Source organism: Scyliorhinus canicula, chromosome 7 (assembly GCF_902713615.1).
Source record: "Scyliorhinus canicula chromosome 7, sScyCan1.1, whole genome shotgun sequence".
NCBI lineage: Eukaryota > Metazoa > Chordata > Chondrichthyes > Carcharhiniformes > Scyliorhinidae > Scyliorhinus > Scyliorhinus canicula.
The window spans coordinates 42,094,487-42,108,206 of record NC_052152.1 but is presented as its reverse complement, the minus strand read 5'-3'; the positions used below and the strand labels follow the sequence as shown (position 1 = coordinate 42,108,206).

The following is a 13,720-nucleotide window of genomic DNA, read 5'->3' as shown; positions in this document are numbered from 1 at the left end:
GTCTGAAATTATAGTGAAGCGGTGTATACACAAGGCACTGTTGTGGTACATGACCAACGTAATGAACTGAATTACTTAATGAAAACTATTGCAGTATTTTCCGGTTAGATTTTCAACCTGTTCAGCATTCAATGGTCAGGTGCAAGATCACTGTTTATGCAACCAGTAACTGACAATCACTGCGTTTTGAAGTTATCTGTAAATTGTTTCCTCTGGCGTTTGCAGCCGGAGGCAAGGTTTGGGAAGAGCGAGGGAGAGGCGACCTTCAGGGTCGCGAGGCTACATACGGTGAGAGGGGGTAGGGGTCCGCTGAACTTCAGGGTCAGGATTCTGAGGTTGCACTGGAAATCCAGTCCTAACAAGAGAGGAACGCAGAGATGGGGGAGGACACAGAGTTTAAAATGCCGTACTCGGCGCCTTGTATCGTGACGTTCATGACACAGTACCCCCGGATCTGCACTGAATGTGATCTGGAAGCAAGGGTGATTGTTTGGGATGCGGGGGAAATCTGGAGGGAACAGCGCCTTACCGTGTGCGGATGGATGAAGCTCTCCGTGCTCCCAGAGTCAAACAGACAGGGCGCTTCGTGCCCATTGACCTGGACCGTTATCATGGAGTTCTTGAGGTGCTTGGGCCGTGACTGGTAGAGAGTGACAGCGCCGAGCTGCGGGTAGCCGGCATGGTCGGTGGCAGCGGGGTGGTCCCAAGATGGCAGCCAAAATGGCAGCCCCCGTCGGTCGCACATGTCGGGCGGCGTTGAAGATGGCGGCCTCAGTCGGTTGCACGTGTCAGGCGGCGTTGAAGATGGCAGCCAAGATGGTGGCCCCCATGAGTCGCACATGTCGAGTGGAGTTAAAGATGGCGGCCCCCACGGATAGCACAAGGCGGATGACGCATCAGAAGGGGGCGGTACTGGCAGGCATGCAGCCAAGCTGCGGGGTCTGCAGGCCTGTGAATCGGGCCTGCGACTTTGGAACTTTGGTTTGGGCCAAGCAGACTTTGGCAAAATGTCCTTTCTTGCCGCAGTCGCTGCAGTTCGCGTTCTGAGCTGAGCAAAGCTGCCCGAGGAGCTGGTTCTGACTGCAGAAATAGCAGGGCGGCCCTCCGGGTTGCGCGGGCAGCCGCGCAGCACAGCCCTGGGACACCGCCGAGTTGCTTGATGGTCGCGCCTCTGGCGCCCACGAGGAAATAGTGTGGTTGGAGGGGAAAGCATTTAGGCTCTGGAAGGCTACCTCTAATGAGGTGGAAAGTTTTAGTCTCTTCTAGGTCGAGGGTGCCCTTTCCGAGCAGGCGCTGTCTGACATAGTTGGACCAGACTCCAGCCACATAGGTGTCCCGGATGGCGAGTTCCATGTGCTGCGAGGCCGTGACGTCCTTGTAGTTACAGGTCGTGTAGATATTCCTCCAGCGATTCCCTGGGGCGCTGATGATGTGTGGTGAGGATGTGCCGCGCGAACACTTTGTTCACCGGCCCCACGTAATGTCTTTTCAGGATCGCAACCGCATCTGCGTACGTGGTCGCGTCTTCGATTAGTACAAAGATTCTGCGGCTCACCCGGGCATGGAGGAGACTCTGCTTCTGTGCCTCGGTGATAGCGGGCGAGGAGGAAGCGGTGAGGTAGGCCTCAAAGCAGTGGAGCCAGTGTGAACAGATTCCTTTGGCTTCAGCTGCCTGTGGGTCAAGTTCCAGTCGATCAGGTTTGAGGGCGGCTTCCATTGCGATATCTTAGTTTATTAAATTGATGCGACCATCAATTCACACGAGACGATTAGTAGAAGTGAAGAATGGTTTTAATCAGCTAGATCTGTGCCTGCCTGCGACTGCTCTGTACTGAGTGCCGCCTACAGGCTTACAGGTTTATATACCAACCTGAGGGGGCGGAGCCCACAAGGGCATCAACATAATACAATACAATACAGTGGTGAATTGTAGTAGCAATACGTTCACCACAGAGGACCTGGTGGAGGAGTTTGAGCTGCCCGTGGCTTCTAGCGCCTCAGAGGGATACAGGACAAGGTAGTTTCGAAAGTGGGGGCGGGGGAGCGGAAGGTCTCGGAAATTTATAAAGAGCTGATGGAATGGGAGGGAACCCAGATAGGGGAGGTAAAGCATTAGTGGGAGAATGAGTTGGGCAAGGGACTTGAGGCAGGTCTGTGTGAGGATGCGCTGAATAGAGTCAACTTGTCCTCATCGTGCGCCAAGCACAGCCCGATACAATTTAAGGTGGTCTACAGGGCACATATGACTGTGGCCTGGATGAGCAGGTTCTTTGAAGGGGTGGAGGATAGGCGTGGGAAGTGTGCGGGAGGGCTCGCGAATCATGTCCATGTGTTTTGGACTTGCCCGAAGCTTGGGGGATTCTGGCAAGATTTGCCAATGTCATGACCAAGGTACTAAAGACAAGGGTGGCGCTGAGTTCAGAGGTGGCGATTTTTGGAGTGGCAGAAGACCCGAGAATCCAGTGGGCAAGAGAGGCTGACGTTTTGGCCTATGCCTGTTTGGTCGCCCAGAGACGGATCTTGTTACCATGGAGGGAGTATAGATCAGTGACATGGCCGGCTTGAGAAGATCAAGTTCACCCTGAGAGGATCAACGTTAGGGTTCGTCTGGAGGTGGCAGCATTTATCGACTTCTTTGGAGAAAATTACGATGGGGTTGGGGTTAGCTTAGGCGGGATCAGCGAGAGAGGGGACTGGGGAACTCTGTGTAAGCCATGTTGGCTGGATAGAGTTGTTGGTTGGGGGAGGTGTTGTTATTTACTGTGTTATGTTTGCTTTCAAAATTGCAGTTAAACATTACAAGCGCCTTAATAAAAAATTCTCCGACCCCCTGGCCGCCCCAATACAATTCTCCGCATTGGCGCCGGCGCGGCTCCAGTCAGGGTATGCGGCGACTCTCCGGCCCGGTCCGGCAAGCCAATTCTCTGGCTCGGATGGGTCGAGCAGCCATAATCAAAAATCTGAGTCCGCCGGCGACGTTCCAACATCCTCTGAGCCGGCATGACCTCGGCATTGAAGAGTCCGGGGATGGCCTGTGGGGTGGAGGGCCTCCGTAGTGGCCTGGCCCGCGATCAGAGCCCACCAATCGGCGGGCCAGCCTCTCTGCCCCCAGTCTCTTTTCCACCGCATCGGTTCCTTGCGCCATTTGGCGTCAGGGCCGGAGCGGGGAAGAAGGCCACTGCGCATGCGCTAGTTGGCACCGACCCAACTGCGCATGCGCGGACCCCGCAGCGCTGGGTTCACGTCGGGATCTGCAGCTGCAGCCGCGTAGTCCGCTCCAGCGCCGTACTAGCCCCTTGTGGGCCGCAGAATGGGGTCCAGGAACGGGCGCCGATGCCAGAGTAAAACACTCCCGTTTTTACTCTGGTGTCGGCACTTAGCCGCCTGGTGGGAGAATCCCGCCCATGTTTCTTAGTTTCTAACCTTTCAGCAACCCACTCTCTCTGCTACTATGTTGAACTTCTTAATCCAGTTGATGAAGGAGGAGCCCAGAAGTCAATGCCGGCCGGAGAATCGCACAACCGCGCCACGCCGCCCTGCGATTCTCCGAAGTGTGGAGAATTGGCGCCATTTGCGGCGGCACGTTTGGTGCGGCGCCGGTCGCGGCCACTGTATGTGGTGGGGTCGCCGATTCTCCGGCCTGAATGGAAGAAGCAGAGTCCCGCCAGCGCCGTCCATGCCTGGTTGCTGCTGGCGGGATCTCTGCTGAAGGGTTGGGTGGCGACTTGTGGGGGGGGGGAATATTCCAATGGGGTCTGGCCCGCCAAATAGCGGGCCGGCATCTCCCCCCCCCCCCCCTCCCCGGGCCTACTTTGTTGCGCATCCGGCCCCAGAACCCCCACGCCATGTTGCGTCAGGGCCGGAGAGTTCAGTAAGGCCACTGCGCTTGCGCCAGTTGGCGCTGCCCCCAATGCGCGCCAGGAAGTAAAGCTGGAGCGGCGTGAACTGCTCCAGCACTGTCTGGCCCCTGGCCAGAACCGCTAGTGCCCGCGCCCAATTCGCGCCGTCGTGACACTCTGTCCCGCGATCAGGGAATCGCGCAATGTTTACTCAGTTATAGATTTATTCACAATGTGATATTATAAATAAGTGTCGCTACATGTGCATAAGCAATGAGTGCCGCCATCTGTATCCCTTAATTTGTACAGAACAGTTAAAATGTGTAATGATAGCAAACTTGAGGGTGTTTCAACATACATTCATTGAGCATTTTTGTGAACCATTGTGATTGAAGGAATTTTCCGACTGGGAAGACCTGGGAATTCTTGTGGTAGCACGACATGAAGTCTGCAAGTTGGACATGTCCTCTGTTCATGCAGCCATGGTCCAATACACTACATGGAAAAACATGGTCAATCTATTTTAATTATTAAGTTTACAATTAACATCGATCTCTTAAGCATTGGTTACCGAGAGGTGCATGAACTATGGCGCGGTGATAATGGGATATTTGATCTACCCCGATATTGAGGTCAATGAATGCATTAACAACAGAAAGGAGAGAAAGTTCTGAAGTGAGTTCTGGACAATTTTGGTGAATTTCGTGTCCAACAAGTGAGGCAGCATTACTAGATCTAGTCCTGGGGAACGTGGGAATGGGCTCATGGAAAATGTCACACCCGGGGAGAATTTTGGGAATAATGACCATAGGATCACAAGGTTTAATCATAAAACAAAAATATAGCACCTTTCACGACCTAAGGGTAACCCAAATCAACATACTTTGGAAGTACAGTAATTCTTGTAACCTAAAATATACCGCAGCGAATTTGTGCACAGCAAGCTCCCAAAGCAGTGTGATTATGACCAAATAATCTGGTTTGATAATGTTGATTCAGGGATAAATATTGACCTGTCAATAAAGCCACTGTCACTTACTTCCGCATGCATCACTGTGTGCAGGTGATAGGTGTGAGAGAGCACTCTGCGGGCAGGCAGGAGTCAGATTATGGCACAGATTGAGGAGCACCAGTGCTCGGCTCTCAGCGGGTTATCACCACCCCCCGGGAAGCTTTGCTAAACCAACCCCAGGTGATATATTGGGGGCGATTTAATGGCCATGGTGCACCCGAAAAGCGGCTCACCGCGGTGCAGCATGGCCAATAAAAGCCGGGAGACCCTGCTCCCGGGATCTACCTGGCTCACTACGCATCATGAGATCCAACGCAATCTTGTAAAATGTTGCGATGTGAATCCCATCTGTTGTGGGCGGGATCACTTTTTAGAAATCTGCATATTAAAGCAGGTCAGCTAGTCTCACTTTAATTAATGTGCAAATTCCTGAGTTACCCGAGGCGTGGATCAATCTCCCTCCCCTCGGAGTGCTGTTTCGTACTGATCTCCACAAACGGGGACCAGATGGAACGGCACTCGTGGGAGTCTCCCATGGCATCAGAGGCCTCCAGGTTCATGCCTTTTGGGCAGGCTGGCACCCTGGCACCACCCAAGCATTGCCACCTGGGTTCCAGCCTGGCACTGCCTAGGTGGCACTGCTAACTGGCAGAGACATTGCCAGGGTCCTAGATTGGCACTGCCAAGGTGCCAAGCTGGCATTTTTTGGGTGGGATGATCACATTGGTGTGCCCTGTGGGTGTTGGGGAGGGTGCAGGGGAGGCCGGGACCCTCCCTTAGTGCGTGGGGGTGGGAGTCTCTTTGGGGGCCTTGGATGGCGTCCCGATTTCTTACTACACTGAGGAGTTCCGTCGAGTGGGACTCCTCAGTGCACAAAACAGGGCTATGTGCAGACTCGGCCGCAATTACTCCATTTAGGCCCTACATCAAACCTAAGTCGCGTTTTACAGCCCTGTGTTTCTCGGTAATTTAGTTAAATTATGCCCAATTTTGAGCACCATGCTTTAGGGGGAATGGGAAGGCTTTGCAGGGGTTTAACAGAATGGCTCAAGGGATGAGGGATTCCAGTGAAATGGATTGACTGGAAAGACTGGAGTTGTCTTCTTCAGAGCAGAGAAGGCAAAGAGGGGATTTAATAGTAGTGGCTGAAAGGATTTAGATGGAATAAATAAAGGAAACTGTTTCTAATGATTGAAGTGTTGTCCGAGATGCAAGGTGTTTGCCAAAACAAAATCAATGAGAAAATAAAATAATGCAACAAATTGGTCGAGTTTGGAATGCACTGCTTGATAAGCTGATGGATACAGATTCAATAGTTTCTTCAAAGGGGCACTGGTTAAATGAAGAAAATAAATTACAGGAATATGGTAACATACCAAGCTTTGCATTGTACAATGCTCTGTGATAGGCAGATTTGTAGGATATAAATTCACCCCTCTACTATTCAGATTTCAGGAGATCTCAGTTGCACCATTAGCAGAAACTACGGGTGTGATTCTCCCAAAACATGACTAAGTGTCATTTTGGAGGGCAGCACGGTGGTGTAGTGGTTAGCATTGCTGTCTCACGGCGCCGAGGTCCCAGGTTCGATCCCGGCTCTGGGTCACTGTCCGTGTTGAGTTTGCACATTCGCCCCGTGTCTGCATGGGTTTTGCCCCACAACCCAAAGATGTGCAGGGTTGGTGGAATGGCCACGCTAAATTACCCCTTAATTGGAAAAAATTTATTGGGTACTCTAAATCTATAAAAAAGAAAGTGCCATTTTGGGTGGGTTTGGCAGAGTGAATTCTGCCAGATATTTGGGCGCGATCCAGACCGATATTCAACTACAGTTAAATCATTTTTTGGAGCTTAAGGTGTTTCTCAGTGGAAAATCCCACTGTTAGAAATTGTTTTCTGCAGCGGGGAACTAAAGTCGCCATCAAGACTGGCTCCCCAGAGATCGGGACGCCCAGGCCTCTATGTAAAGTTGAGGGTTTCCCACACCCATGGACATGGCAACCCCTCGCAGACATGGACAATGCCCCCAACCCTCAACCGCAGAGGGGCAACCTCCCCCCCCCCCACCACCCATTAAAAATCTGGCCTCAAATGGGCTGCGTTAACGGTTCATTTAAATGTGATTATCTGTCCAGCAAGGGTGTGATCCACATCGCGCTGGGCGCCATGGGACAGGTGCATCGTGTGTGACTCAGCCCCTGTGCAAAACCCACTATGCATCTGGCGTAATGGGATCGGCGCCAGGGCAACGGATTGGAAAATTGCGCGCTAAGTGTTTCTCAGTCAAGAGCTGGTATAAAACAATCTGTAAGTATAATGCTACAATGCTCTCATACCTCCTAGTGGCTGGTTATAGATTGCAAGAATAGGTTATTTTTTTCCTGTTAGATATGTATTCTGTCGACATTTTGTTCTCAAATCGAAGTGTTCCTATTAAGAGATTTTCACTGTGATGGATCCTCTTTCTCTTTATTTGTTTTATAGAGGTCATAAAAATTAAGTTAATAAAGGCAAAATGTGATGATAATACCTGAGAGTGGAACTTGTGAGCGCATGGTAAAATAAGCATAGACTCTATAGCAAGTTCTTCATGACAGATCACACAAGGGTCTTGCTCATCAGTCTGCAAAACACAAGGATTATTTTGAGTTGCAACAGTTCTTACAGTATCTCAGTATACACAATGGGCTCATGACTTGGCAGTGCAATTGTAGATCAGCATGTAAAACGCAAATTAAAATCTCAAGTCCATTGACACATATGTATTAATTTAGTGAACTTCTCAATTGCTATGTTAACTATATATGTGCAGAAGATCCCTTTCACGGATGGTAAATGGCAAGGACACCAAGTGTTTTTTGCAAACTGAACGTACTCAAAGGAATCTTCTGTGCCTCATGTCCACACGCAATAATGAGCTCAGGATGCAACACCCAAGTTCACCCTGGGTCTCTTTCCAAACACGTTCCTTGTCTGAATAATAACTGTCATAATCCAAACTTAAAACATGCAGATTGTTTCATAACTGTTCGCCTTGTGCGCTGAACTCTTTTTGAGCCATGAGAATGGCTACTAAGTTCAATTCAAAATAAAGTTTAATCCAAAGTGACATCCTTCCACACTGCTATGTTATCTCTCTGCTATCTTCCTGCAGCCAAGGAGAGAGGAAAGTCTCGATCACAGACCTCTTCAGGCCACTGATAACCAGATTTTAGCTTATTGATGTTCAGTTGCGCTTGCTGAGGATTGCTATTTTAATCCTCTTCCTTGCCAACCCAATGATGGACAGAGACCCAGTCAAACAGATCCTATCAATAGTCAGCAAATTGTGATATTCATTGAGGACGGGGTTCAAACCAAGCCCTCTTGGGATGAGGGTTTAATTCTCTACTGCTGGCACTATCCACTGTAACTATGACCGTTTAAAATAAACTGTCGATGATGCCTCGTTAAAGTCCGCACAAATGAGCAACAAATTCTCCAAGTCATATTAGAGTTAAAATTCCAAATGAAAGCACTCTGGGAATGCATGTCACAGAATTGTGCAGTGGTAGCCTGTGATTTATTTCATCGATTACTTTGTAAAGATGGGAAATCTCAGGCTGGGAATGCAGGGTCTCATGCCAAGAGTAAAGGGCAGCACCAGTGATTAGCACTGTGGCTTCACAGCGGCAGGGTCCCAGGTTCGATTCCCTGCTGGGTCACTGTCTATGCGGAGTCTGCACATTCTCCCTGTGTTTGTGTGGGTTTCCTCCGGGTGCTCCTGTTTCTTCCCACAGTCCAAAGATGTGCCGGTTAGGTGGATTAGCCATAATAAATTACCCTTAGTGACCAAAAAGGTTAGATGGGGTTGTTGGGTTAAGGGGATAGGGTGGAAGTGAGGGCTTAAGTGGGTCGGTGCAGACTCGATGGGCCGAATGGCCTCCTTCTGCACTGTATGTTCTAACTCTTTAAAAGAAATGTACGAACTATATGTCTTTAAATTTTATATGCATAGTATCTCAGTACATTATGTATCATATGGGGCTGGTTTGGCTTTTAAAGCAGACCAAGGCAGGCCAGCAGCACGGTTCAATTCCTGTGCCAGCCTCTCCAAACAGGTGCTGGAATGTGGCAACTAGGGGCTTTTCGCAGTAACTTCATTTGAAGCCTACGTGTGACAATAAGTGATTTTCTTTCCTCTTTCAAGTGTAAATTACCAGTGCCCTGGCTCCTTCCCAAGATTGAAGCCCCTGCTGCCTCGATGAACGCCAAACAGATTGCTGAGAGGGTTTATTTTGACCACTGTAGTTGCTCTGAAATGCAGAAAGTCAAAAAGAAAAATATTAATTGCTATGGGAACGGGTTCATCCATAAAGCATAAAACTGCTGAACTGCTTGTTCCCAATTTTTGCAAGAGCAGTAATTGCTCAAATTTACCTCTGAGAGTTTTGATTCCACTAATTGTGCTACTTTATTAACAATCTCATCATAGGATAATCCCGAAAGGGATCCACCATTAGACAGCCTTACTTCTTTCAAGAAGTCTGTTAATGAGCCTCTAGAATGGAAACAGAAATAGAATTTTCATTTTAACATACCTCAAATATAAGACAATGTTCCAACTGTATATTAGAACATATGTACCAGAGTTGAAGAAAATAAATTGCATTGGGTATACTTCTGTGAGCAGAGAATTTGAGCCACAAATAATAACCTGGTAAATTGTGGATAGGATGTTGAAAGTTTCTCCATAATTCTCTCAAAGCTGTTCTTCCCACGGATTCCTATTGGTGTTGCTGCTGCTCCTGCGCCAACTTTTGTGGACTGCTGGGATGTGGTTTGTTCAGATTCTGGGACAGACCCTCGAAGCTATGGATTAATGCACAGAAACCTTTACTAATTTTAAAATAACATCAAAAGTAATCTATCACCTAAACCTCAACAAACCATATACTTAAAAGGTAACTAAAACAAGCGGAAAACAGGAGGAAATGTGTGTTTCTTCTCTCTATTTAAACAAGTTGCTTCATAGGTTTTAAAACATACACTGTTGTGATCCAGGCAGCACCGCTGGCATATTTTTTTTTCTTGTTGCAGTAAACTTCAAATCTTCACATCACAGCAAAGCTTTTACAACCCTGAAGCAATTGGCCTACACCCAATATTAGGGGTGTAGGGCTTACTCGGGAAGTCACTCCTTTGTGGTTCTGCAGATGGATTCTTCTTAACAATCACAGGATATATTTGCAGGAGGGAAAAACGCGAGTAGAACCTCCACCTGCCTCAGGCACCATACGAAAGACATGGCAACTATTTCATGTGCCCCATCCCAAATATTCCCCCTGCTCTTTACAGTCATGACCAGTCAAAATCCCCAATTGTGAACCATGTAGCACTAACAGATGACACAAAGCTGGGCGGGAGGGTGAGCTGTGACGAAGATGCAGAGATACTTCAGTGCGATTTTGACAAGTTGAATGAATGGGAAAACGGGTGGCAGATGCAGTAGAATGCGGATAAATGGGTGGTTATCCACTATCCAAAAACAGGAAAGCAAATCATTATCTGAATGGCTATAAATTGAGAGTGGGGAATGTGCAATAAGACCTGGGTGTCCTTGTACACCAGTCACTGAAGGTAAGCATGCAGCTGCAGCTGTCAGTAAAGAAGGCTAATGGTACGTTAAGTCTTCATAAGGAGAGGATTTGAGTACAGAAGCAGGGATGTCTTGCTACGATTATACAGGCCTTGGTGAGGACACACCTGGAATATTGTGTGCAGTTTTGATCTTCTTATCTCAGGAAGGATGTTCTTGCTATGGAGGGAGTGCAGCAAAGGCTTACCAGACCGATTCCTGGGATGACAGGAGTGACGTATGAGGAGACATTGAGATGGTTAGGATTATACTCACTGAAATTTAGAAGAATGAGGGGGGAATCTCAAAGAAGCCTATAAAAGTCTAACAGGACTAGACAGGGTAGATGCAGGAAGGATGTTCTTAATAGCAGGGGAGTCCAAAACCAGGGATCACAGTCTGAAGATACAAGCTAGACTGCAATGACGGTAGCATTGTGGATAGCACAATGGCTTCACAGCTCCAGGGTCCCAGGTTCGATTCCGGCTTGGGTCACTGTCTGTGCGGAGTCTGCACATCCTCCCCGTGTGTGCGTGGGTTTCCTCCGGGTGCTCCGGTTTCCTCCCACAGTCCAAAGATGTGCAGGTTAGGTGGATTGGCCATGATAAATTGCCCTTAGTGTCCAAAATTGCCCTTAGTGTTGGGTGGGGTTACTGGGAGAAGGTGGAGTTGTTGACCTTGGATAGGGTGCTCTTTCCAAGAGCCGGTGCAGACTCGATGGGCTGAATGGCCTCCTTCTGCACTGTAAATTCTATGATTCTATATTTCTTCACCAAGAGAGTGGCGAGTCTGTGAAATTCGCTGCCACAGAAAGCAATTGAGGCCAATTGTCTGTTTTGAAGAAAGACTTAGATATAGCTCTTGAGGCTAAAGGGATCAAATGATATGGGGGAAAGTGGGACATCATGATCAGCCATGATCATATTGAATAGCAGATCAGGTTTGAAGGGCTGAATGGCCACACCTGCTCTTATTTTCTATGTAGCAGAAATCACAATCAGAATATTAATCTCATTACATCAATGAACACTCCTGCTAATACAATGTCAAGGGGGAGATGGTGAAGTAATGGCAATGTCATTGGACCAGTTATCCAGAGCCTAGTGCTCTGCAGAAATAGTTACAAATCCCACTGTGGCAGCTGATTGAATTTAAATTCAATTAATTAAATTTGGAGTCAAAAGCTAGTCTCAGTAATGGAGACCATGAAAAACATCATTGATTGCACTAAAAACCCATATTTCATCAATAATAATAATCTTTATTAGTGTCACAAGTAGGCTTACATTAACACTGCAATGAAGTTACTGTGAAAATCCCCTAGTCACCACATTCCGGCGCTTGTTCGGGTACACTGAGGGAGAATTCAGACTGTCCAATTCACCTAACAAGTGGCATGCAGGGTGGGGGGCAAGGGGTTGAGAGGTAGAGCAGGTGGTAAGCAATGGGGGTAGGAGTGAGGGATAGAGAGGGTGATTCAGGATGGGGAGAAGATGAAGATGGGATTATGAAGCAGTTGAGGTAGCAGAACGAATAGATGAATTGGAAATTCTGTGAATGGGCGAGAGGTATTTTCTAGGCTGATTCAATCTGAGCAAAGAAGAGGTCCCCTCCCCACACAGACTCCATTTTACTTCAGAGAAAGTCAAGCAAACAAGAAAATAAGAGCCAAAGGCAGCTCCAGGTGCTTTGCGACACTTGGTGACAGAGTTGGGAAGTGAAGCAGACTCAGAGTGGTCAGGAACACAGGTAGGTCTGGGATAGGGGCCGGTGTCACCTAGAACAGTTACAGTCCAGACAGGGACCATTTGGATTATCATGTGTGTATCAATTCTCTGCAAGTTCCTCAGGGGAGCAACCCAGGCATTAACATTTTCAGCTGTTTCACCAATGACCTTCCCTCCATCCTAAGGTCCAATGTTTGATGTTCAATGTCAGATATTCACTGATGATTACAATGTTCAGCATCCTTCGATATTCCTCAGATGCTGAAGCTGTCCTTGTTCGAATGCAGCAAGACCAGAGGGAAATTTGCCATCCTTACCCTCTCTGGCCTACATGTGAATTCAGACCCACAGCAATGTGGTTGACTCTTAACTGCCCTTGGAAATGGCCAAGTAAACCATTCAGTTCAAGGGCAATTAGGGATGGGCAGCAAATGCCCATCCAGCCAGTGGCATCAACATCCCATGAAAGAATAAAGGACAAATAAAAAGCAGACCTACAACTTATGTAAACCAGCAAGAGTAATGAAAAGGAATTGGATTAGAGGAACTGGTTTAAGCCCCGACAAATGGTACAGACTATATTTTCTCCGCAAACCATTCATTTTAATTTTCTTCACACACCTTGGGAATCGATGCTATTTGGAGCAAAATTGCTAAAGTTTCAGAAAATTTATGCAAAGAAGAACTTTGAAGTTAACACTATTGTATTAGTTTTAGCTTGTGTTCAAAATTGAAAATTCAGCTCAATAAGTCACTTACTAAGCAAATAGGAAAACCATAACTATGGAAGGAATATGTTAAGTTGCGAGCACCTAGGAGGCTAACAAATAACCAAACATTAAGTATCATCAATAAACTGGATAGTTCAAGTTGGCTCAGTTTAGTCTAAACGTCACTGGCCTCCATTATTGGTCCAATAGGATTTATTGGTCCCCACCTGTTCTTGCACACCCGCAGAAACATCTGCCACGCCCGTGACATTTGTGGACCTTCCATTGGTAGACTTCGGTTGCTCAAATCCAGTCTGCACATTGTTTGCTTTTGCCTGTAAATGTTGTTCCAGAAAATGTTTCATCTGTAAATGAAAGGAGCAAAACACATACTGCTTGAGCTTTTAAAAAAAATATTTTTTATTCTCCTCCTTTTTCACATTTTCTCCCAAATTTACACCCACCAACCATAAACAATAATCAGTAACAAATATGTCAATCCCCATTTCAATAACAACAATCCCATCCTCCCACCAAACCCCAAACATTAGCACGCATGTTCACACAAACAAATGACAAAAAAGAATTTGGGATCTCCCATAATCGCCATTAACACACACAGCCCCCCCTCCCCCCAACCCTCCCACCCACCCACCCCAACTAATGTTTAATGTTATCCAGTTTTTGAAAGTGCATAATGAATAATGTCCATGAATTGTAGAACCCCTCCATCCTTCCCCTCAGTTCAAACTTAACCTTCTCAAGAGTCAGGAATTCCAACAGGTCCCCCCGTCACGCCAGGGCGGAGAGGCTGC

The 13,720-nt window shown here is 47.6% G+C and overlaps 1 protein-coding gene across 1 annotated transcript in view; it reads right to left on the bottom strand.

The window, feature by feature from the left end:
* Window positions 1-4,045: 4,045 nt before the first annotated feature.
* The window catches only part of LOC119968895 (E3 ubiquitin-protein ligase DZIP3-like), a 137,800-nt gene continuing 128,125 nt past the window's right edge, over window positions 4,046-13,720 (bottom strand). Inside the window, 6 exon segments of the mRNA XM_038801860.1 lie at window positions 4,046-4,334; window positions 7,382-7,474; window positions 9,051-9,146; window positions 9,271-9,391; window positions 9,548-9,702; window positions 13,133-13,270. Coding sequence (XP_038657788.1) covers window positions 4,200-4,334; window positions 7,382-7,474; window positions 9,051-9,146; window positions 9,271-9,391; window positions 9,548-9,702; window positions 13,133-13,270 — 738 coding nt within the window. The 3' untranslated portion in view covers window positions 4,046-4,199.